Source organism: Mauremys mutica, chromosome 7 (assembly GCF_020497125.1).
Source record: "Mauremys mutica isolate MM-2020 ecotype Southern chromosome 7, ASM2049712v1, whole genome shotgun sequence".
NCBI classification, from domain to species: Eukaryota; Metazoa; Chordata; order Testudines; family Geoemydidae; genus Mauremys; species Mauremys mutica.
Window position 1 is genome coordinate 31,178,114 of NC_059078.1, and position 23,455 is coordinate 31,201,568.

A 23,455-nucleotide genomic window follows, 5' to 3' on the forward strand; every position below is an offset into this window, starting at 1 on the left:
TTCATGTCAGTGATGAGCTGCCAAAATCTTAACAACCAGTTCCCTATAAAAAGTTCTGATTTCGGGGGCGGGGGAACAGGAGAGGGGCTGGGGGAGACCTACCTGTGGGGCCGGGGGCCTCTGCAGGGCCTGGGGCAAATTGCCCCACTTGCCCCCCCCCCAGCAACCCTAGAGCTTGCAGCCCCCTTCCCCCCTTACCTTACCTGCAGCTCAAAGCAGCAGGACGACTCAGGAGCTCAGCTGAGCTGCACTGCTGCTGGCCATGCTGCAGCTCTGCAGGGGAGACTGGGGGGAGACATCCTCGTGGGGCCAGGGACCTGGGGCAAATTGCCCCACTTGCCCCCCCTCCCATGGCCCTGGAGCTTGCAGCCCCCTTACCTTGCCGGCAGCCCAGATCTCAGCTGAGCTGCCCAGCTGCTGGCCATGCTGAGGCTCTTCGGGGTGGGGGAAGCAGGGGAGGGCCAGGGGGAGACATCCTCATGGGGCCAAGGGCCCCTGCAGGGCCTGGGCCAATTGCCCCACTTGCCTCCTTCCCTCTCCTCTGGCCAGCCCTGGAGCTTGCAGCAGGACCCCCCCGCACACACCTTGCCGGGCCTCTCATAAAGTGGCAGCAGGACGACTCCAGAGCTCAGCTGACCTGCCCAGCTGGTGCCCGCGGCTGGCCACGCTGCAGCTGGAGGGAAGCGGGGGAAGGGCCAGGGGAGCCTCAGCCTCCCAAGCTGGGAATCCTGGGAGGAACAGGATGGTCCAGCCCGAGGACTGGAGTTCTTTGCCCACCCCCTGGCCCTTTAACAACCGGTTCTCCACGGAGGTCTAATTTTAGCAGCCGGTTCTTGGGAACCTGTGGGAACCGGCTCCAGCTCACCACTGAGTTCATGTATGTCCCAGGCTCTAGTTTCCCAGGCTGACAATTTGCATCAGACCCATAGTGGAAGGCAGGAGAAGAACAAATGTGGGGCCAAAAAGGAAATGTTTAGCCCGGTCCATAATCAAGCCACACCCACAAATAAGCCCCACCCTCTTGAGATACAGATGTCACTCAAAGTCAAGGTGACCATGTTTTCGATACCTCCAGCCACGGCTTTTTCATGGCAATGTTGTTTTAGGGTCATACGTGAGACAAAGTTATTCATATTACAGGAGGGTTCAAAGGCCCTAACAAGAAGAAGGGCCCCATTGGTTAGGCATTGCACATACATATAGCTAGGACCAGCCTTTGCTCCAGAGAGCTCACAATCTAAACAGACAAAGCGTGGGAGGGGAAACAAAGGTACAGAAAGAGGAAGTGACTCACCCAAGGTCATGCACCTGGCCAATGGCAGAGCTGGGACTAGAACCCAGGTGAGTGCCCTATTCACTAGACCACATTGCTTCTAAAAAATGCCCTTAAAAAAAATACCTGTGCTGGCGTCATTGCTAGAATGGGTCAGAAATGGGGGTGGTTCCAGGGGAAAATTTTGACATTTGGGGGAAAAGCTGGGAATTGAACCCACAATTCCCAGGCTTATGGACTAACAAGGGGAACAGCACAACCACTTTACTCACATGTCAACTGTATCCCAAATGCTTGTCCCACTGCCCTATTAGTATCATAACAACGTGAGGCCCCAGTCAGAGATCAGGGCCCCACTGCACTAGGAATGTGGAATAAATGAGACATTCCTTGCTACAAAGAACTTATAGTGTTAGCATAGGACAAGAGACAACAACGGCTTCCACCAAAGAACGTGATACAGGGCAGGAAAAATGGTGGGTGTTTCAGTTACAGGTCTGGATTGGACCTTTGTGGGGGTCAATTCCCCCCTCCCCAAAGACGCTGTACGTGACCTCGGACAAGTCACAGAGGGTAGCAAAAGCTCGTAAGCTGCATAGGAAGTTAAGTCCCGTTTTCAGAAGTGACACAAACACTTAGGGGCCTGAGTCCCCGTGACTTCCATGGAGACTTGAGCTCTTGAGTGCCTAATTCCCTTTTGAAAATGAAACTAAAATGATTTAAGTCACTTGAAATGCTGAGTGGAGCAACTCCGAGATACCTTTAAAACTCTGGGCCTTAGTACCCCAGTTTCTCCATCTGGAAAAGATGGCTAATGAACCTTCTTTTGTCTATTTACATCGTGAGTTCTTCAGACCAAGGGCTGTCTCTTACTAAGTGTGCCCAGCACAATGGGACCCTGATCTCAGTCAGAGTCTGTGCAGCATCCAGCATGGCAGGGCCTGCATCTCAGATAGTATCAGCTGGTTTCTGGCAGCATCTGGCATAACAAGGCCTTGATCTTGGTCAGGGTCTGTGCAGCACACGGCACAATGGGGCTCTGATCTCGGTCAGAGTCTAGCCCAATGGAGCACGATATCTGTCGGGTCTGTGCAGTGCCCAGCACCTGCAAGGGCCCCACTCTTGGTCAGGGTCTGTGCAGTGCCTGGCACAATGGGGTCTTTAGGCACTGCTGTACTACAAATCATAATTACACAAGGAGGAGGTAAGAGTAAGACAATCGTGCTTAGGAAAAAACACTGCATTCACAACACACCAACTCCCTGGCAATTACTCCAATGGCTCAGGGTGAATTTTGTCCCAGATACCAACATCTCTTGTGGATAACGGACTACATCAAAGGACTTGCTGGACTGGCTTTTACACTCACCTGATGTTGTTACCCAGGACTATTACTATTACTCTTAAGTACTATGTGTATTATAGTAGTACCTAGAAGACACAACCAAGATCAGGACTGCAACATTATTTATTATTTGTATTTATTTCTATAGTGGTAGGGCCGAGCAGCACCAGCAACAGACCGGGAGGCCATTGTGTTATGCACTAGACCAGTGGTTTTCAAACTGCGGGTCATGACCCAGTACTGGGTCGTGGAATGCAAGGCATTGAGTTGTGGCAGCTGTGATCAGCACTGCCAACTGGGCCACTGAAAGTCCCATCAGCGGTACAGCCTGGCTAAGGCTGGCTCGTCTCTATCTGTTCTGACACCGTGCTGCACCCTAGAAGCGGCCAGCAGCAGGTTCGGCTCCTAGGCAGGGGGGCCATGGGGCTCCGTGCGCTGCCCCCACCCCAAGCACCAGCTCCACACTCCCATTGGCTGGGAACCGGCCTCCACCTAGGAGCCAGACCTGCTGTTGGCTGCTTCCAGGGCACAGCACGGTCCATGGTGCCAGGACAGGCAGGAAGCCTGCCTTAGCATCCCCGCTGCGTCGCTGACCAGGAGCCACCCATGGTAAGCCCACACCCCAACCCCCTGCCCCAATCCCCTGCCCCAGCCCCGAGCCCCCCCCCTCAACCCAGCACCCCTTTCTGTACCCCAAACCCCTCATCCCTAATCCCACCCCAGAGCCTGCACCCCCAGCCCAGAGCCCTGACCCCCTCCCGCACCCTGAACCCCTCATTCCCAGCCCTCACCCCTGCACCCAAACCTTCTGCCCCAGCCCTGAGCTCCTCCCACACCCCAAGCCCCTCATCCCCAGCTCTGTTGGGTCGCGGGCATCAACAATTTTCTTCAACTGGGTCACCAGAAAAAAAGTTTTAAAACCATTGCATTAGACAAACACAGAACAAAGAGATGAAAAGAAGTGAATTGCCCAGCAGCAGAACCAGGGATAGAAGCCAGGTCTGCTTTCCCTAAGCCAGCCCTGCAGGCACTTCCTTAACCTTTCCCCCCAGCCATTCTCGTTGTCCTCCCCTCTCTCCCATGGATTTATGCACTGTTTCTACCCTATCTTTATCCAGCAATTTGCCTCCACAGGGACCCCAGCGCTCCTCCATCACCAGCCAGCTTTGATGACGTGCATACGGAGTTAGAGCATCAGCTGACAGAAACCTATTGTCTTCAGTGGGGCCATGTTGATTTACGCCAGCCCAGGATTTGGTCCCACGAGTCATCTTTTCAGCACCTAGCACAATGGGAGCCCTGATCTTGGTCGGGGTCTGTGCAGCGCCTGGCAGAATGGGCCCCCCATCTCAGCTGGGGTCTGTGCAGCGCCTGATACAATGGAACAATAGTCTGAGTTGGAGCCTCTAACTGTAATGCCAATAATAATCAACCAGTGCAAAGCAGGCTTGGTGCTCTTGTGTTACTGGAAGCCTAATGCCTTGCAAACACTGCCCTTTGTCCCACATTTACTGAATCAGGAGATTTTGTCTCCCTTTCCCTTCAAGCTAATCCCTCAAACCCAGAGTAGAACTTTAACCCAAGTAAGATGATTATGGTTTACATAACCCACACAAGCACCCATTTAACCCAATCAATTTCCTAAAGCTCCCCCCACCATTACCACCACGACACATACACAGTTTCCAGCATCCCAAAACGAAACAGTCCAACTGAGGTGATCCAAGTTCACACCACAGGTTGCTCAGATTTTCTTCCAACAGACTGGGATCCCCACTGAGACCCCAGATCTTGGGGTGGATGCCAGGTTGATAGCAGTTTCAACATTGTAGGCAAGAATTTAGTGGGGTTGTGATAAAGGGAACTTTTTTCTGAGACAATAAGACTGAACTTTCCCATGCAGCCGTCCAAGTTTTGCTTTTCTCCTGTAGGAAGTGGCTGGCTATAGCTGTCGTGCTTTGACAGATCTCTAAAGAAAGCTGGAACTTTTGTAGGAGGTGCCCTTTCCAATTGCAGCTCCGTTTGTGAAACTCATTTAAGTCCTCAGGAGGCGAGTTAACGGTGGATCCGTTCATCATGAGTTTTGCCGAACTCCTAGACAGCATTGGCGGCATGGGCCGCTTTCAAATCATCCATGTCGCTTTGCTTGTTATCCCTGTTTTAATGACAGCCTCTCATAACCTCCTGCAGAATTTTTCTGCTGCTGTCCCAGGACACCACTGCCAGATCCGGGTCGCTGCCAACAGCACGGGTGGTACAAACGTGACTCAAAGGCTGAGCACCAAAGAGCTCTTGAGGATCTCCATCCCCATGGATGGGGACTGGGAGCCGGAGAAGTGTCGCCGGTTCATCACCACCCAGTGGCAGCTCCTAAGTCCCAACGTCACCGTCGCGAATGAGACAGAGATGGAAACAGAGCCATGCACGGATGGGTGGACCTACGACAAGAGCATCTTCACCAACACCATCATTATGGAGGTAAGGAAGGGCCAAAAGCGCTCACCGCTGCTCAGCGAAACCCTGCATTGCTTGGGTGTTATCGATCAATATTTACACCTGATTGCACAGGAGCAGGAGGAAGTGTGGTCCAGCCAGTGAACTGTGACTTGGGTTCAATTCCTGTCTCTGAACCATTCCTACTCTGTCACCTTAGGCAAATTACGGGATTTGCCCAACTGGATCAGACCTAAGGCCCATTCAGCCCAGTCTCCTGTCTTGGACAATGGCCAGCAGCAGATGCTTCAGGGACAGGTGTAAGAACCCTGCAGTAACCCCATGTGAGATAACCTGTCCCATACATAGGTCTCATCCTGAGCTTTAGTAGTTGGAGATCGACTCAAGCCCTGAAGTACCAGGTTTAATATCCCTCTCAGAAGCCTTGTTGTTGTTGTTATGATTACTCTGGATGTTTTTGATATCCATAGAAATGTCTAATCCCTCTTTCAATCTTGTTAACTTCTTCCCCTCAATGACTTCATGTGGCAGTGAGTTCCACAGGCTAATCCCACATCATGTGAAAAAGTGTATTTCCTCTCATCGATTTTGAACTCCCATCTATTAATTTCATTGAACATCCCCTTGTTATGAGACAGGAAGAACAGATGCTCCTGATCTGCTGCATCTCTCCCACTTGTTGTTTTATAGACTTTTATCCTGTCCCCTCTAATTCATCTCCTTTGCAAGGTAAATGATCCCAGTCCTTTCAATCTCTCTCCACAAGAGAGTTTCTCAGGCTCTTGGTCATTCTTGTTGTCCTCCAATGAACCCCTTTTAGTTCTGCAATATCCTTTGTGAGATGGGATGACTAGGTCTGCACCCGGCAATCTCTTCATCTCTCTGTCCCTCACATTCCCATATCGGTAAAACATGGATAATTCTTCCTTTCTCCCACCTGTGTCTATTTGGAATGTAGCCCCCACTCTTAAGGGTTTATCTTTTACTGTGTTTGCATGTTTTAATTTTTAATAATGGAGATATACCTATCTCCTAGAACTGGAAGGGACCCCCAAGGGTCATCAAGTCCAGCCCCCTGCCTTCACTAGCAGGACCAAGTACTGATTTTGCCCTTTGCTGGAGATTCTACCTGCTGCTAGAACAGAAAATAATAATGTCATATATGATGAGACACTGATGGTCTCCATGCCTTCTGCTCCTATTATTTACTGACAATTTGTCCTGGGAAGGAACATTCAGATTATCAAAAGGGATTCTGGTAACTGTTTGCCAGATGGTTAGAAATGGCTGTAGCTGGATATAATCAAACTCAGCCCTTCCCATGATTCAAAGAGCTTTACAAACTTGTCCATTGCTGTGAGCTAAGTGTGTAGTAGTATCATTAACTCCATTTTACAGATGGGGAAACTGAGGCACGGGGTGGTGACATGACTTGCCCAAGGTCACAGTTGTGTCAACCAGAGAGCTGGCTACAGAACCCAGGAGTCCTAGGCTTTCAGTCCTACTCCTGTAACCCCTAGAATCACACAAGCTGCCATAGAACCCAGGAATCCCAGTCCTAGTGCTCCAGGCACTAGAACATTCTCCTTCCAAGTGCCAGGAGCAGAACCCAGGAAACCTGATGACCAGTCTCTTTTTAACCACTAGACCTCACTCTCCTCCCACAGCCGTGGATAGAACCCAGCAATCCTGACTCCCAGCCCCCCACTCTATCCTACTAGACCCCACTGCTCCACAAGAGCTCGGACTAAACCCCAGGAGTCCTTAGGCCCAGTCCCTGCTTTAACCAGTACAGGTAATTCCACAGTTTGGAATTATGACCCGCAATGCTCTGCTCTAACCACTAGGCAACACCATGCAGCTGCATAATAGTAAATACCCAATACTAAGATGGTCGTTTATTTAAATATCCACCAGTAGTTATATCACTCACACATGTGACCTCATACAAGCTGCGAGCCACCCCGTTAACAAATCCACTGACACAGCAAAGTACTGTTTGCTTGTTTAACCAATGCTGAGCTGCAGGACTGCACACAGAGAAACTTCCCTGCCCTTGACAATTCTCAGATTGTTGGTTAGTTAAATATTTACTTGCCATTTTAAAAAATATATAAATAGAAAGCAGGGATTAATTTTATTTTAAATGTAACCTTATTTACCAAATGCAATGGTGCCAATAAAATCATTATTGTTATAAAAATATCTGCCTCAAGACCCCAACTAAGATCAGGGCCCCCTTGTGCCAGGTAGTGCACAGACCCTGACTGAGATGGGGGCCCCCATTGTGCCAGGCAATGCACAGACACAGTGAGAGAAACAGTCCCTACCCTGAAGAGCCAACAATCTAAACAGACAGTGGGTGGGAGGGGAAACAACTTACCCAAGATCACACAGCAGGTGAGCCTACACCAGACCCCAGCTCTCCTGAGTCCCAGGCCAGCGCATTGTCACTAGGCCACCTTTCCTCTGCTTCAAGGGTTTCTGGTGCTCAAAGCTGTTGGTGGGGCTGCAGGAGCAGAGGCAGCAGCCTTGTGACCTCTTGTTCTATGCCGCCCCCTTTTGCTACCTGCAGCCTGAGGCATTCCACCTCCCACTGGCAGCAAGCAGTACTGCACCCTGAAGTCCCTCAACCTCCTAATATGGCCATTACAGAACTGCTGGAGATAATTCCCCTTAGCCCAGGGGTTCTCAAACTGAGGGTTGGGACCCCTCAGGGGGTTGCAAGGTTATTATATGGGGGGTCGTGAGCTGTCAGCCTGCACCCCAAACCCCGCTTTGCATCCAGCATTTATAATGGTGTTAAATATATTAAAAAGTGTTTTTAATGTATAAGCGGGGTTGTACTCAGAGGCTTGCTGTGTGAAAGGGGTCATCAGTGCAAAAGTTTGAGAACCACTGCCTTAGCCCCTAGAGACCAGCCATCCCAGCTCTCCATTATACCTTTGTCTGCTAAGTTAAATATTCCCCCCATCCATAACATTGGCTGTTTCCTCCTTGTGTGGGTATGAGCGGCTTGTTCTGACAATGTCTTGATCCCCTTTCCTCCCCCGCCTGCAGTGGGACCTGGTGTGTAACCTGCGGACGCTCGGACAGATGGCTCAGTCAATTTACATGGCTGGGGTGCTGGTGGGAGCGCTTGTGTTTGGAAGCTTAGCAGACAGGTGGGTCTCTGAAAGGCTCTTCCTCCTCCCCGCTCTGAGAGCAGCTACAGGGGCCCAGAAAGCAGCACCCATGAGGTGAATGGTATCTGCTGGGGCTAAGGGCAAAAGTCCAGGCAGTGAACTGAATATTTAAATGTTGACTTCAGAGATGAGGTTTACCCATGGGGTAGAATAATCCCAGAGTCTAATAGCCTAGTGTGTCCAGATGCAAAGCTGGAGTAAATCAGCATCACTCCCCTGGAGTCAGTGGGGCCAGATTCCTAGCTGGTGTAAATCGGCACCACTCATTGGTGCCAACAAGCATTTTCCTATTGTATTCAATGAGCATTGGATGAGGCCCATTCATACCAGCTGAGGATCTGACCCACGGCCTGGCAGTTGCTACATTTTCCTTAGCTTATGTTCATCCTCTTCCTTCTAGTTGCATTCCCTCTCCCTGCATGATCGTGTGCCCATTGAAGTCAAAGGCACGACTCCCATTGTTTTCCATGCTGCAGAGGCCAGAAAGCAACTCCTCTCAGTGCTTGTGGTTTACCCTTTCCCCTACACTTGAGATGGTGATCCACGTCCCCTTGTAGTCATTGCTTAGCCGCATTTAACTCATTTATAGCCTTGCCTTGTGGGTCAGTCCCTCCGGATCCCGGGTCATTTGTGCTTACTCTCCCCTGAGCACCTTACAGGCTAGGTCAGAACACGCAGAGATTAGATTAGATAAAATAGATAATCTGTATCCACGTGCCCAGGACTGAATGCAGATTGCCAGGTGTGGTCGCATCAGTGCTGTCCCCACCTATCCACAGGGTTCTGTGGCTCTGCATATACAGGAATCTATCAGTCACCAGACCCCAGCACAGCTATTAACATGCCTTCCTGTGCCACAGGTTCGGGCGGAAGGCTCTCCTGAGCTGGTCTTACCTGCAGATGGCTGTCTCGGGCACCTGCACTGCCTTCTCGCCCAATTTCACCGCATACTGCGTCTTCCGCTTCCTGGTTGGGATGGCCCTTTCTGGGATCATCCTCAACTGTATGTCACTGGGTAAGGGACCTTCTTCCACTGCTCCTTGTTTTTAACCTGGGAAAATTCACCCTGGTTATAACTACCTGCATTACGGTTGCTCCTAGGAGACCCCAACACAATGTGCACATTATTTCTGGTATTACAGTAGCACCTAAAAGCCCCATTCTGGTGTGTGTATAATTGGTAGTGTTACAGTAGCACCTTGATGACCCAGTATAGCGGCATATTAGGAATATTACAGTAGCACCTTACGAAGATCAGGGCCACATTAGCTTGGACAGGTTATTAGTAGTATTATAATAGCACCCAGAGGCACTAAGTAAAATCAGAGGCTCATTACAGTGTGTTCAATATTAATATTACAGTAGCATCTAGCAGCCCTGAGATCGGATCCCCATTATGCGACGCACTGGATGTCTACCTCCCTCTTTGTGTCTGCTGCAAAGAGGATATAACTCTGCTCCATCCACAGAGCCCTGCTTAATGGACAGCCACCATCTTAGTGACTTGGGGCTGGGAATTGACCCAGAGAACCTCCAAGCTAATGAGTTCTTTAGCTCAGCCCACAGAGACTCATGCACGCAGCTCTAGGTTACATGTGCACATAGTGAGACTGTCCCGGCCCCAAAGAGCTTATAATAGACAAAGGAAGAATTATTGTCCCCATTTTATAGACGAGGGTTCAGAGGGGTTTGATTTTCCCACCATCACACAGGGATCCTGTGCCAGAGCCAGGAACCAAACCCATCTCACTTGAGTCCCCCTGAGAGGCCAACCTACCTCTCAAGCCCGAGCAGCCCTCATTACCTGGGAGAGCTGTGAAGCTGTTGTCCTACTTCTCATAAGCCAGCCCAGCCAGAAGGCAAGACACACGTCCCTGGTATGCGGTGTGAGTGATCTAACAATCCCCCACTTCTCTTTTAGCACCTGAGCTAACAATGGCAATGCAGATTAGGGGCTGGTATTTTTTATCACTGTCTTCTCTATAGCTGCTCAGAACAGATCACATTATAATTGCGTATCCTAGGACCCAGGTTATTATTATTCATATTGCAGTAACCTAAGAGCACTAACCTAGGAGCCCCACTCATGGACCAGCACCCCGTTGTGCTAGGTGCTGCACAAACACAGAACAAAAAGATGGTTCCTAAGTAACCTACTTTTTTTTCTTTTGGGATTCTCAATGTTCTCGTTTTCCAGGCAAATATCTGATTCCTCTTTTGAATGCTGCTAAGGTCTCAGCCTCAGGGGGAACTTATGACAGTGATCAGAGGGGTAGCCGTGTTAGTCTGGATCTGTAAAAGCAGCAAAGAGTCCTGTGGCACCTTATAGACTAACAGACATATTGGAGCAGGACTCTTTGCTGCTTTTATGACAGTGAGTTACGCAGGCTAATGGTGCGTTGTTATACAGGACTCCCAGCATTGCTTTGCAGCCACCCCTGCCCTCAAATGCCTGGTTTTCATTTTTGGATGCTGTTTTCCTGCTCTTGTTGGTTTTGACCTGGCCCCAGCATACAAATATTTATCCCTGCGTTTGCATGCATCACTTCTGCTTATATTCAGCCCGACCCAGGAGGGTGTCTCAGAGGGAGCCCGGCATTGTAGCATCACTGGATTACAATAATAATACTTTGCAATTAAGGACATGTTAAAAAAAAGTTTGTTTTGGAATTGTGGGTGAGGGTTTGAGTCGGTCCATTCTAATATTAATGGCGTTAAAACAGTCACTGTTATGGTAGCACCTAGAAATTCTGACTGAAACCGGGGGCCCCATTGTGCCAGGCACTAAACAGACCCCAAGATCAGGGCCCCCAGTGTGCTGGGTGCTGACAGCCCCTGATTGTGCCTGGTGCTGCATAGACTCCAGTCAAGATCAGGGCATCCATTGTGCTGGGCCCGGTCCATTCACATAGTGAGCAACAGTTCCTGCCTTGAAGAGTTTATGGTTTAAAATACACAAAGGGTGGGAAAGTGGAGTAGGAGACAAAAGGTGGTGTACAGAGACCACTGCCGACTGTGCTGACCAGCACAGTCTCATTGTTTCTTGGTGTCCCCCACATCTGTCTTTCTGCATCCCGCTGTTGTCTTTTGTCTTATATTTTAAACTCATCTCTTTGTTGTGGGTGTATACAGCACCTAGCACAATGGGGTTCTGGTGCATGATTCCTAAGGCTATGTCTACACTGGCAACTGAACGACAAAACTTTTGTCTTTCAGAGGCGTTAACCCTCCCCCCACCCCCCTGCTCCCTGAAAGACAAGTTTTGCCGCAACAAGCATCATGTGTGAACAGCGTGTTGTTGGCAGGAGCACTCTCCTGACGACAGCGCAAACGCCACTTATTGGAGATAAAAAAACCTTCGATCAGCAAGAGAGCCAACGAACAGTGGCTACACTGCATGACTTTTAGCAGCACGGCTGTGGCGACACAGCCATGTCGCTAAACACTGTGTAGTGCAGACATAACCTAAATCATGGTTTCTCAGACAGGGGTCGCTGCTTCTGTAGGGAAAGCCCCTGACGGGACGGGACGGTGTGTTTACCTGCCCCGTCCGCAGGTCCGGCTGATCGTGGCTCCCACTGGCCGCGGATCGCTGCTCCGGGCCAATGAGAGCTGCTGGAAACGGCAGCCAGTAAGTTCGTCAGCCCGCGCCACTTCCAGCCACTCCCATTGGCCCAGAGCAGCGATCTCAAACCGAATTTGCAAATAGTTTTGGTCAACCTGAACCTGTATTTTTCAGTAAATAAACTGTGAGTCCAAAACGTTTTGCCCAGCTCTTGTATTAACCCCTTTGGTCTGGATGTCTTCCTTTCCAGTTGTTGAGTGGGTGCCAATCAATGTACGGACCATAGCCGGCACAGTGGTGGGATACTGCGCTACCATTGGGCAGATTGTTCTTGCAGGCTTGGCATATGCCCTCCCGGACTGGCGCTGGTTACAATTCACCGCATCTATGCCCTTCTTCATCTTCTTTCTCTACTCCTGGTAAGTGCATTGTTGATAGGTTCACAGGGCTAGATTCTGATCTCACTCTTAGATACCCATCTGATTTAGCTGTGATCTGCTACACAGCCTAATGCCCCCATTGTTTGCAACTGTCTTTATTACATAAAGGAGCTTGACTGGTCCTGAAAGAATGTGCTGGGCACACCCATTGGCTTTACCAAGGTCTGTGACTGTCTTTGGATCCAAGGCAGTCATTTGTACCTGTCAGTGCAGAAAATGCATATGTTCAAGGGCTAGTACTGTAGAGGCTCAAACTCAGCTGGGAGCTGTAGGTCCTACTATAATGAAAATAACAACAACTTGGTGGAGCTTCTCTGTGTTTGCAACAGTGTAACTTCTTCTCAGAATCTTCCCCACAAACTCTTAGCTCTACCCATGGCTGTGTCCCTAATTCCCATGAGCTGCAAATTCCTACAAAGAGAACCCAACTGGAAAGAAGGAAGCACTCCATTGTTTCTTGGCATTGCTGCTCATTTTGCAGGTGGTTTGCAGAGTCCGCTCGCTGGCTGGTTCTATCAGGAAAACCGGACCGAGCAGTCCAGGTGCTTAAGAAAGTTGCTCAGATAAATAGAAAAAAAGAAGAAGGAGACAAGCTCAATACTGAGGTAAAGAGATGAATGGAATTGTTGCACCATCAAAAGAAACCACAGATAATCATATCTTATGTGCAATAAGGATGGTATCCCTGAGGACTTAAGTGATGTGTAGGCTTGCAGCTGGCCCTCTGAACTGTATGATGCACTAGGGTCAGAAGTGCCCAGGATGCACCACCTCATCTCTCCAAGATGGTGCATCATGGGAGATATAGTCCAACCAGGGAGCCTGGCCTGTAGAGAAGAATGGGAGCATGAGACACCTGAATTACAACTTCCATGAGGCACCAGGGCAGCATTCCCAAACAGAAATATTTCCATTTCTAGTCTGTTTCAGTATTTGAATTTTCACTGAAAATTTGAAATTTTGCGTGGGAAAAAACTCCCACATTTTCTGTCCAGATCTATTCATGCATCATTGCATGATACTCATGCATTTAGCAGTAGAACTGGTCAGGAATTTTCCAACTAAACTTATTTTTGTTGGAAAATCAACAAATTTCTCATTTTGAAGCTTTTGGAAAAAAGTTTCAAAATTCCCATTTCAAACATTTTTTAAAAGAAAAATTCAATATTTTCAGTTTCAACATTTTTGCTAATTATAGTTTAAAAATTTAAATAGAAAAAATGTCAAAATTGAAATAAAACATTTTGAAAATGTCAAAATAATGTTTCAATTGATTCAAACTCAATTTTTTTTCATACTGTCAATTTGTGAAAATTTTTGAGGCTGTCTTCTCATGCTGATTTGGGATCAGAAAAATTTGAGATCTCCAAAATTTTGCTGGGATGGGAAAACTGTTTCCCACCCAGCTCTTTGGCAGCTTTCTCATGCATGCCATTGGCTCAGGTCAAATCTTACCTAGTAGAGCGAGAGTGTGAACAAGACAATTCCGCCTTGAAATTTGTCCCAAGAGATCGTGCATGAGGCTGGGATCCAGAAGTCCATGGGGATAAACGTCACCCTGGCGTTTAAATAACATGCATAAAATTTCATTGTGGAGCTTCACAACTTTTGATGGCTATACACAGATTATATTAAGGTGAAATTCATCCCTGAGTTAGCACAAATTCTGTGCAGCACTTAAATCCCATCTAAGCTATGTTTTTAAGGACTTAAATGTAACAACTGGTACATAAGCTTTGTGCTGCACAGGAATTAATTTCACCTTGGGAGGAGTGTTGGAGATTCTGCAATACACTGTGGGCCAGATGATGTTTTTGTTTACCCTGCTGTAAATCCAGAGTCAAAGGAGTTATTCCAAATTTACACTGGTGCAACTGAAAGCAGAATACACCCCTCAAACTTTGTCATCCAATCCATTTAGGCTTTGGCAGCCAGGTGCTCAGCTAGAGAAAATCAGCACAGTTAATGTGTCTATGTCGATTTATATCAGCTGAGGAGCTGGTCCATGGACTCATAGATTTTAAGGCCATTATACCATTAGTTTGACCTCCTGCATAACACAAGCCATAGAATTTCATCCAGTTACTACTGTATTGAGCCCAGTAACTTGTGTTTGACTAAAGCATCTTCGAGGAAGGCAGACAGTCTTGATTTGATGACATCAAGAGATAGGGAATGCACCACTTCTCTTGGGAGTTTGTTTCAATGGTTAGTCACCTTCCCTGTTAAAATTTTTTGCTTTATTTCTAATTTGAATTTGTCTGGCTTCCGCTTCCAGCCACTGGTTCTTGGTCTGCCTTTTACTTTCTTGAGAGTCCTTTAATACTTGATATTTTCTTCCCAGGATTATACCCTGTAATCAAATCACCTCTTGATCTTTCTTCTGATAAGATAAACAGATTGAGCTCCTTCAGTCGCTCACTCTAAGGCATTCTTTCCAGCCCTCAAATCATCATTCATAGATTTTAAGGCCAAAACAAGGGACCACCAGATCATCTAGCCAGACATGCCATATATTTCAGGCCACAGAATTTCATCCAGTTACTTCTGTATTGAGCCCAATAACCCCTCTAGCCATATCCAAATACAAGCTTCTCAAGGTGATCTGAATAATCACACTTACTGATCTGGGATATTTGCTGACATTAATTTAATATATGGATGATATAAATCTAGCATGCTTCCAATGATGCTTAAATTCTGGCCCTAGTCCAGTGATCAAAATCAGACTACACATTTGTTCACCTTTTGTGCCGGAATTCTGATTTCTAATTCATTCCAAAGGACAAGAGTCTGTTGTTTTTCCAACCTGAAAATCATTGTCATTAATACACCTGGTAAAGTCCCATGATTCTGACCTGCAGAAAGAAGCAGTTTCATTTGCAAAAGTAAACCTCTTAAGATGTGCAGAAAGATAAGACTGTGACGTCTCAGCACTAATAAGAATTCTGATGCTCATGCCAATGGACTGAACTAAGATTAGTAATTCCTGCTCTTTCATGATCTCAGCTGCTTGTTTCTCAAAGATAAACAGGGACACACATGCCTTTGGGTACAAACTATGCTACTTGTATTTCACAATAGATTGCAGTGTGTTTCAATACTAACAGTTCTATTATGTTAAGACAATGGCTTACGAGGTGTAGGGCTGAGCAGGGGGCACTCTCTCCTTGGAATCCATGGTAGCCCTGATGCCCCAGTGCCATGCTAGGGAACACTGTGTTACAAGGAGTAAGGTGGAGGGGCCCCAGCAGGGGGCGCTGTCCCCTTACAGTCAGTGCCGACCCCAGTGACCCACCATGATTGACTGGAGGTGGAAATATGTGGTCAGTTAAGGTCCCTGGGCCCTTTTCCAAATGGGGTTAGTTACCCCAGGGATAAAGCTGCCCTCACTTCAGTGGCATCTAGGCTAGAGCACAAGGGAGAATTTCAGCTTTAACACTTCAGACCAAATTATCCCAGGACTAATGCCCCAGGAAAACCCACCAAAGTCAAATTATCTTCATCTTCTGTCCTAAGGTTTAGTAGCATTATTATGAGCTGTTAAACAGCTTCAGCTTTCCAACCCAGAGCATTTCAGTGGTGGATGAAGTGATCCGATCTATCTGCATACATACCCCTCTATCTGTATCTATCTAAGTTCATATGTAACTGGATGAACATATTTAAAAAAAATCAGGAAAGTCTCTGTGTTCTGCTTTTTCTCTTAAGTCTGCGTTAGGATCACTTCAGCCTTGTGCCAGCTCCTGTAGCCAAGCGATAGCTCTCGGATGGTCACTAGAGGGGGATGCAGGATTGGTTGTATGTTTTCTTCTGTGCTGAGCTTACCCACATTCCTGGTCTGCTTTTGTTTCCTCTAAATGGAATGGTGCAAACATTTTAAAACAGTTCCTCGGCCGTCACAGGAATTGCCTGACTGGATTAGACCGGTGATCTGTGTAACCCAGTATCCTGTCTCTGATAGTAGCTAGCATGGAGTCCCATTCCAGGCTCTGGGAGAAGAGCAGGGTCTAGTGGTCAGAGCTGGAGGAGGCTGGGAATCAGGATTCCTGGGTTCCGTTCCCAACTTTGGGAGGGGAGCGATGCCTACCGGTTAGAGCTAGGAACTGGGAATCAGGACTTCTGGGTTCTCATCCTATCTCAAATGCTGGCAGACTATTCTTTATCCATCCGTTATTTTGTAGCCCTTTATCAGGTCCCCTCTTGCTGTGGTAAACATTCCCAATCCTTTCAGTCTCCTGGGCGTCTCTCCAGAGCTCTAATCATTCGCATCGCACATCTTTGCCTCCCCTCACCGCATATTTCTGCTACACCCTATGGGCCAGATCCTCAGCTTCATTGTCAATTGACTTCAATAGCGCAACAACTGGTTTATACCAGCTGGGGATCTGGCCCCATTTTCTCCAGTGGAGCATATCAAATGTGCTGAACACAATGAGGAGGGTGCAGCAGGATAATACACCAGAATTATTTTTCCTACTGTCTCTTCTCCCTAGGTCTTGAAATCCAACATGGAGAAGGAAATGGCCTTGGCACAATCTTCCTACACATTGTACAGTTTGGTCCGCACACCCAACGTACGCAGGATATCCTGCTGCATATCTAGTGTCTGGTAGGTGTGCTCTATTCTTTCTTTCTAACCCCGAGGCCCCAGTGCAGCACTAGGGGGTGCTGTGCTGCAGGGAGAGGGGTGGGGGGCTCAGTAGGGGGCACCCTCTCCTCAGAGTCAGTGCAGACCCCAATGCCAACCATGATTCATTGGAGGTAAAAACATGTGGGCAGTCAAGATCCCCCTGTCCCTTTTCCCATCGGAGTTAGTTACACCAGGGATAAATCTGGCCCCACTGTATACTTACATCCCCCCTCCAATGACCGTTCACAGGTTTGCCACCAGCTTTGCCTTCTATGGCTTGGCCATGGACCTGCAGCACTTCGGCTTCAACATTTACCTCATCCAGGTGGCTTTTGGCTCCATCGACATCCCGGCCAAGCTGGGCGCTGCCATCGGGATGAGCTTCATCGGCCGGCGCTTCACCCAGGCAGCTTCCGTCATCCTGGCAGGGCTGGCGATCCTGGCCAACATATTTGTGCCACGAGGTGGGCATTCAGGGTGCAGCAGCCAGGGGAGAGATGGGGCTGAATGAAGATTACCTGGGACCCTAGTCATACCATGACATGGGACAGCCTACTCCCAAGATGATTTCCCCCTGGTCACAGCCCTCAGAGCCCAAATCCACCCCTACGGCCATACCACCAGGGGCTTCCCCTGACCCAATACCCTACCCCAGAGGCCTCTCCTGGCTCATGGCCCCACCCTCACAATCCAACCTCACCCCATGGCCCTGCAGCTTTGGCTGAACCCCTCCCCCACAGCCAAAGTTCTCTCCACAGCCTTGCCCCCATAGCCAAAACTGACCTCATGGCCTTACCTCCCCACAGCTATGCCTCCCCTCCACAACCCACCACTGCATGACCCGACCTCGACCCCCACAGTCCAACCCTGACCTATGACCCCACGTCTCCTTAAAGTGGCAGAGGGAGTGATCCCCTTGGGAGCAGAACAGGAGTATCATGGGAGATGTTGTCCAGTCAGGGAGCCAGGCCCACAAAGGAGAATGGGGACAAGAGGCAACTGAACTACAACTCCCATGTGGCACTAGAATAGCATCAAAATATTTCAACTTTCGGGCGTTCATTTTTTGACACACAAAAAAATGATATTGTCTGTGGGAGGCAGACACACTCTGTGAAAACTTTGTTTGGTTGAAAACCCCAATTTTTCATCAAAAGAACAGTTTTGATGGAAAATTTCTGACTATCTCTAATGTAGACATCTCTTTTATAGATCATAGTGTTACTCTGGCCATATCTCGGATACATATTGTATATAGGCACTGAGTGACCAGCCTTGGCTAGGACTATTTCCGCAACTGATCCCCCTCATGATTGCTACCAGCACTGACCATTAACTCTCATCTTTTTATGTCCCCCCAACAAGAGCTGAAGGCCTTACGTACATCCCTGGCAGTGCTTGGAAAAGGATGCTTAGCCTCTTCCTTTAACTGTTTGTACCTCTACACCGGCGAGCTGTACCCAACAGTCATCAGGTACCTACTGCAGCAACTCATCTATTTCTGCGTTAGATGAAAATCTACCCAATGCTTTACTCAAGTTAGGGGGTCAGCGCTTTACTCAAGACAGGGCTCCTCAGGCGCAGCTGGAACCAGAGCTCCGAATTTCCATTCCAAAGGAAGTTCCAACATTTCAAAATTTCTTTTGAGATGAAAATTCCAAAAAAATTTCATTTCAGAAATATCTGAACAACCTTATTGAAACTCAGGTTATTGGGTTCAACATGGGGTAACTGGGTGAAATTTAACAACTCATGTTATACCAGAGGTCAGACTAGAAGATCTACTGGTCCCTTTGGGCCTTAAACTCTATGAACATTTCAATAAGGACTTATCAAAACAGTAACTGATTTATCATTTCAACTATTATATCACATTCTATTATATAAACCACTGAATCGTAGCAATGTAGAGCTGGAAGGGACCTCAAGAGGTCATCTAGTCTATCCCCCCATGCTGAGGCAGGATTAAGTATACCTACACCACCCCTGACAGGTATTTGTCTAACTGTTCTTAAAAAAATATGAAGAACGGGGATTCCACAACCTCTGTTGGTAACCTGTTCCTATCCTTAGAGTTTGAAAGTTTTTTTCTAAAACCCAACCTGAATCTCCCATGCTGCAAACTAAACTGACTCCTTGTCCTAACCTTGGTGGACATGGAGAACAATTGATCATCCTCTTTATAACAACTATTTACATATTTGAAGACTTATGTGTTTTCCCCATTCCCCTGCCTCCAGTCTTCTCTAGACTAAACATGCCCAGTTCTACCCACCTTTCCTCATAGGTCAGGTTTTCTAATCCGCTGATCATTTTTGTTGGTCTCCTCTGGACTCTCTCCAAGACACAGTACTCCAGCTGAGGCATCATCAGTGCCGAGTAGGGTGAAACAATTGCCTCCTGTTCCTTACATACAACACTCCTGTTACATCCCAGAATCACAGTGGCCTTTTTCACATCATGTCACTGTTGACGCTCATTCAACGTGTGATCCACTATAACCCTTAGATCGTTTTCAGCAGTACGACCACCTAGCCAGCTATTCATCATTTTGTATATGTGCTTTTGATTTTTCCGTCTTACATGCAGTTGTCACAGATCACCTGGCCCTTTAAGGGTAATTGAGCTCAGCCACACCTGTGCCAATTTAGCTAGCCCCCGCCTTGGCTGGTCCTGGTCAGATGTTGGAAGGACTCTGTGGAAGGTCCTGAGCAAGGGTCTGAAGGAGACTGTGAAAGGTTCCAGGGAAGGAGTCCGGGCTGTGCCCCACAGCCAAAGACAGACCGAAGGGTAACCCAGAAAGGATTGGGAACTGAGTCTGATGGGTGGGCTGAAGGGGAGCCCAAGTGGGGACAAAGAACTTTTGATTGTGTTTCAACTTCTGTTACCTCAAGGGATGATTGAACCCTGAGTGAGCCAGCCAGAGGGCTGAGCCATGTGAACCCCCAGGAGAGACAGGAAAGCCAGAGGAGGAGGAAACTGAGGCAGAGAATGCTTGCAGCACCACACTCAAGCAGCACGGGGTGCTACAAGGCAGGCATGTCCCATGACACATAGTACTTTGTACTTGTCCTTATTGAATTTCATCTTATTGATTAATATAATAATCAAAATGATAAATTGGTTATTATTTCAGTAAGTCCCTATTGAACCGTTTTGATAAAGGCCGTTCAGTATTTTCAAGCCCTGCACTCTCTGTCTATCTGATTAGCTAAGGAACGCACCTGGGAGGGAGGAGGTTTCCTTCCTTCCATTGGCCGGGGGAGGGAAATAGGTGAGCCGATGGACCTTCGCCCTGCCCCACCCCCAATGTAAGGCTTCTCCTGTTCCCATCCTTGGGCTCCCAAGGCTCCACCAGGGCAAAAAGAAACACAACAAAGCCCTTCGACCTCACTGAAATGAAATGTTTCAATCATTTTTCATTGAAAATTTTGACGAAATCATTATGTTCCCATTAAATATTTCATTGTTGTTGAATCAGCATTTTCCAACGGCAAACTGTTCCAGTGGAAAATTTTCCCTCCGTTCTAGTCTTAGGCCTAAAGTAACATTTTCTGAATGACCTAAGTCCCATTTTCAAAACTTTCGCCCTGTTAAAAATGTGCACCCTGCTTCCAGTTTGAATCGGTCTAGCTCCAACTCCCAGCCCTTGGATCTCTCATTTTCCCTTTTTCTGATGCCTCAAAGGAAGCATCTCTGCTAGGAGATCACTTCTCCCCACCCAGGTATTTACAGACTATAATCCTATTGTACAGCATCAGCCTTCCTGTCACAGTGAATCCTGACCTCAGTTTGGGGATAGCCTCAAAGATTAAAGTCAACCCCAAACATTTAGTTTTGATCCCTCCCTACCCTGACAGAATTTTTTTTTTAAATTGGCAAAAATGTGACCTTTTTCCCACAGAAAAATTCGCTTTTGCAGAAACTGCATTTCCTGTTGAAGGGAAGTTCCTAACTGGCTGTAGAAATAAGGAAAGCCAGTTCTGATCAAAGGCCATTTCTGAGCAGACCAAGGGGAGAAAAAAGTCCATGGGCAGATTGAGTCTGGTCTTTTCCAGAATCAGTCCCATATTATCATGATTTTATGATTTCTTCTTTAAAGGTTGTTTTCTACACTTGCAGACAGACCGGCATGGGGCTTGGAAGCACCATGGCTCGCGTGGGCGGCATAGTGGCTCCGGTGGTAAGGGTGACGGGGGAATATTTCCCATACTTCCCACCAATTATATATGGGACAGCTCCTATAATCTCAGGCATCGCTGCTATATTCCTGCCAGAGACCCGCAATGTGCCATTGCCTGACACCATAGAAGAAGTGGAGAGAGGGTTAGTCCACTTTCACTTCATTTTGATTGTGTCCCTTCCTACAGTAGTTAGTCTGAGCCTTCTCACTCTTGTATAAATGGGAAGAAACTGCCTTGGATCCAATATAACTACACTATAGTAAGACAAGAACTGACACCTCCCACCTTAACAGCAGACTGGGTTAGTGCTGGACTGAGAGTCAGGAGACTGGGTTTCACTCCCGTCACTCTGTGCTCCTGTTTCCCCTCCCACTCTTTGTCTATTCTTCCTTTTTAGATCATAAGATCTTTAGGGCAGGGACTAATCTGACATGTCTGTCCAATCTGACCCAATGGAGTCCTGGTCTCAGTTAGGGTGGGTAAATAAGCCAGAGCTCAACTGAAGTCAACACGTCCATATCCCCAGCCGGTGTAAATTGGTTGTAGTGCCACTGAAGTGAATGAGGCCAGATTCCCAGGTGGTGTAAATAAATGAAGCTCAGTTGGAGTCAATGGGCCAGATCACCAACTAGTGAAAATCGGACATAGCTCCATTGAAGTCAGTGGCCAACTGTGGCCTTAGGCCAATTCAAAACAGCAGAAGATCTGGCTCAATATTTATTTGTGTGTGTATCTCTCTCTCTTTTTTTTTTTTTTAAGGAAAAGGGCCAGAGACCTAAAGAATGACGAGCAAAAGGAGAAGATTCTTCTGCAGACAATGGGGCCAGCAATGCTGCAGGAAGCCTGATGGTGTGATGCAAGAGGGGGCCCCTTGGGTTAGGTAGTCCTCTGCTCAAAGTGTCACCCATGTTTCTGTACACAGCAGTACACTCACAGGGCCTGGCTCTGTGCAGTGCTGCAGAGCAGAGAGAGGCTGCAGGGGAGTCAGAACAAATAAATGGCAGATTCCTCAGTCTTTGAAGTCTCTCTCTCACACACACATGCGTGTGCGCACACTCCAATACTCGCACTCATACATACACTGACTCGTGTGCATGTTCACACTTACACTCATGCATACACCCAGTTCCATTCACACCGTCTCTCACACACACACATACACACTCATTCACTCAGGCAGATGTTCTCACACACTCCTGCTCACACACACTTGCAACAAACACACAGGTCGGCACTGTTAGAAGGCTCCCTCCCCTTCCACCACAGCTGATTAACACTCGACCTCCTGCCATCTGACAATAAGTTGGTTCCCAACCCAAATCTCATAAACAGCTGTGTTTTATGGAAACCTCACCCTATAAATCTAATGGCTGTGGATGGAATGTGTTTCATTCAGCTCCCATTGTAGAGAGGCCCATGGCCATTTTTCACATACCTGAATACCAGAGCCCTTGGGTCAGAGGAAATGTTTAAACAATTTCAATTACCATCACGTCTGTTTCCATGGGGTGTAAACAGAACACTCATGCTGCCTAATAAATGCCGACTCCCGTTAAGGTGGTGGTCTGGGATGACCCATTCATCTCCTGCCCATGGTATCACCACCTCTCCAATGGAGGACTCCCATTATGGCTCTGTATCTGCTGAAGGGTTCATTCTTTTAGCCCTAAAATTATCTTCATCCCAGATGGGACAGAAAGTTTGGACCATATTCGTGGCTGGTGTAAATGGGCAGAGCTCCACTGACTTCAGTGGAGTGATGCCCCTTTACACTAGGCTGGGCATCTGGCCCCTTTACTCCAAAGAAACTTTGCCCAATTTACACCAGCTGGGGATCTGGCCCTACTGTTGCCAATGGAGTGACACCAACTGAGGATCTGCTCCATTAATTCCAGTGGAGCTATGGCTGATTTACATCAGCTGGGGATCTGGACCCATTGACTCCAATGGAGCTACAGGTCTAGTCCTGACTCAGAGAGGTTGAATGATTAGCGCAGTGGGGGAAGGGAAGTCAGGACTTCTGGAACATAGTCCCCTCCCAGCTCTGGGATGCAAATAGGTTACAGCACAAGACTCCTGGGTACTATTTCTGGTTATGGGAACGGAGTGGGATCTAGTGGATTAGAGAAGGGGGTGCTAGGAGTCAGGATTTCTGGATTCTATTGCCAGCTCTGGGACACAGGGGTCTAGTGCAGGGTTCTGCAACCTGCGGCACGTGAGCTGATTTTTAGTGGCACTCTGCTGCCAGCCAGGGTCCTGGCCGCCTGCCCCACTCAGCCCGCTGCCGGCCTGGATGGACAGAACCCCGGGCCAGCAGCACCCTGAGCAGGGCCAGTGGATGGAACACCAGCCCGCTGCTGGTCTGGGGTTGCATCC

General features: G+C 48.0%; 1 protein-coding gene across 1 annotated transcript; it reads left to right on the top strand.

The window, feature by feature from the left end:
* Positions 1-4,514: 4,514 nt before the first annotated feature.
* LOC123374815 (solute carrier family 22 member 6-A-like) lies at positions 4,515-22,559 on the top strand. The gene is made up of 10 exons (XM_045025123.1): positions 4,515-5,096; positions 8,133-8,236; positions 9,118-9,272; positions 12,073-12,241; positions 12,744-12,867; positions 16,759-16,874; positions 17,145-17,359; positions 18,261-18,369; positions 21,018-21,221; positions 21,839-22,559. The coding sequence occupies exons 1-10, from the start codon at positions 4,695-4,697 to the stop codon at positions 21,924-21,926; spliced, it is 1,686 nt and encodes a 561-aa protein (XP_044881058.1). The 5' UTR covers positions 4,515-4,694; the 3' UTR covers positions 21,927-22,559.
* The last annotated feature ends 896 nt before the right edge of the window (positions 22,560-23,455 follow it).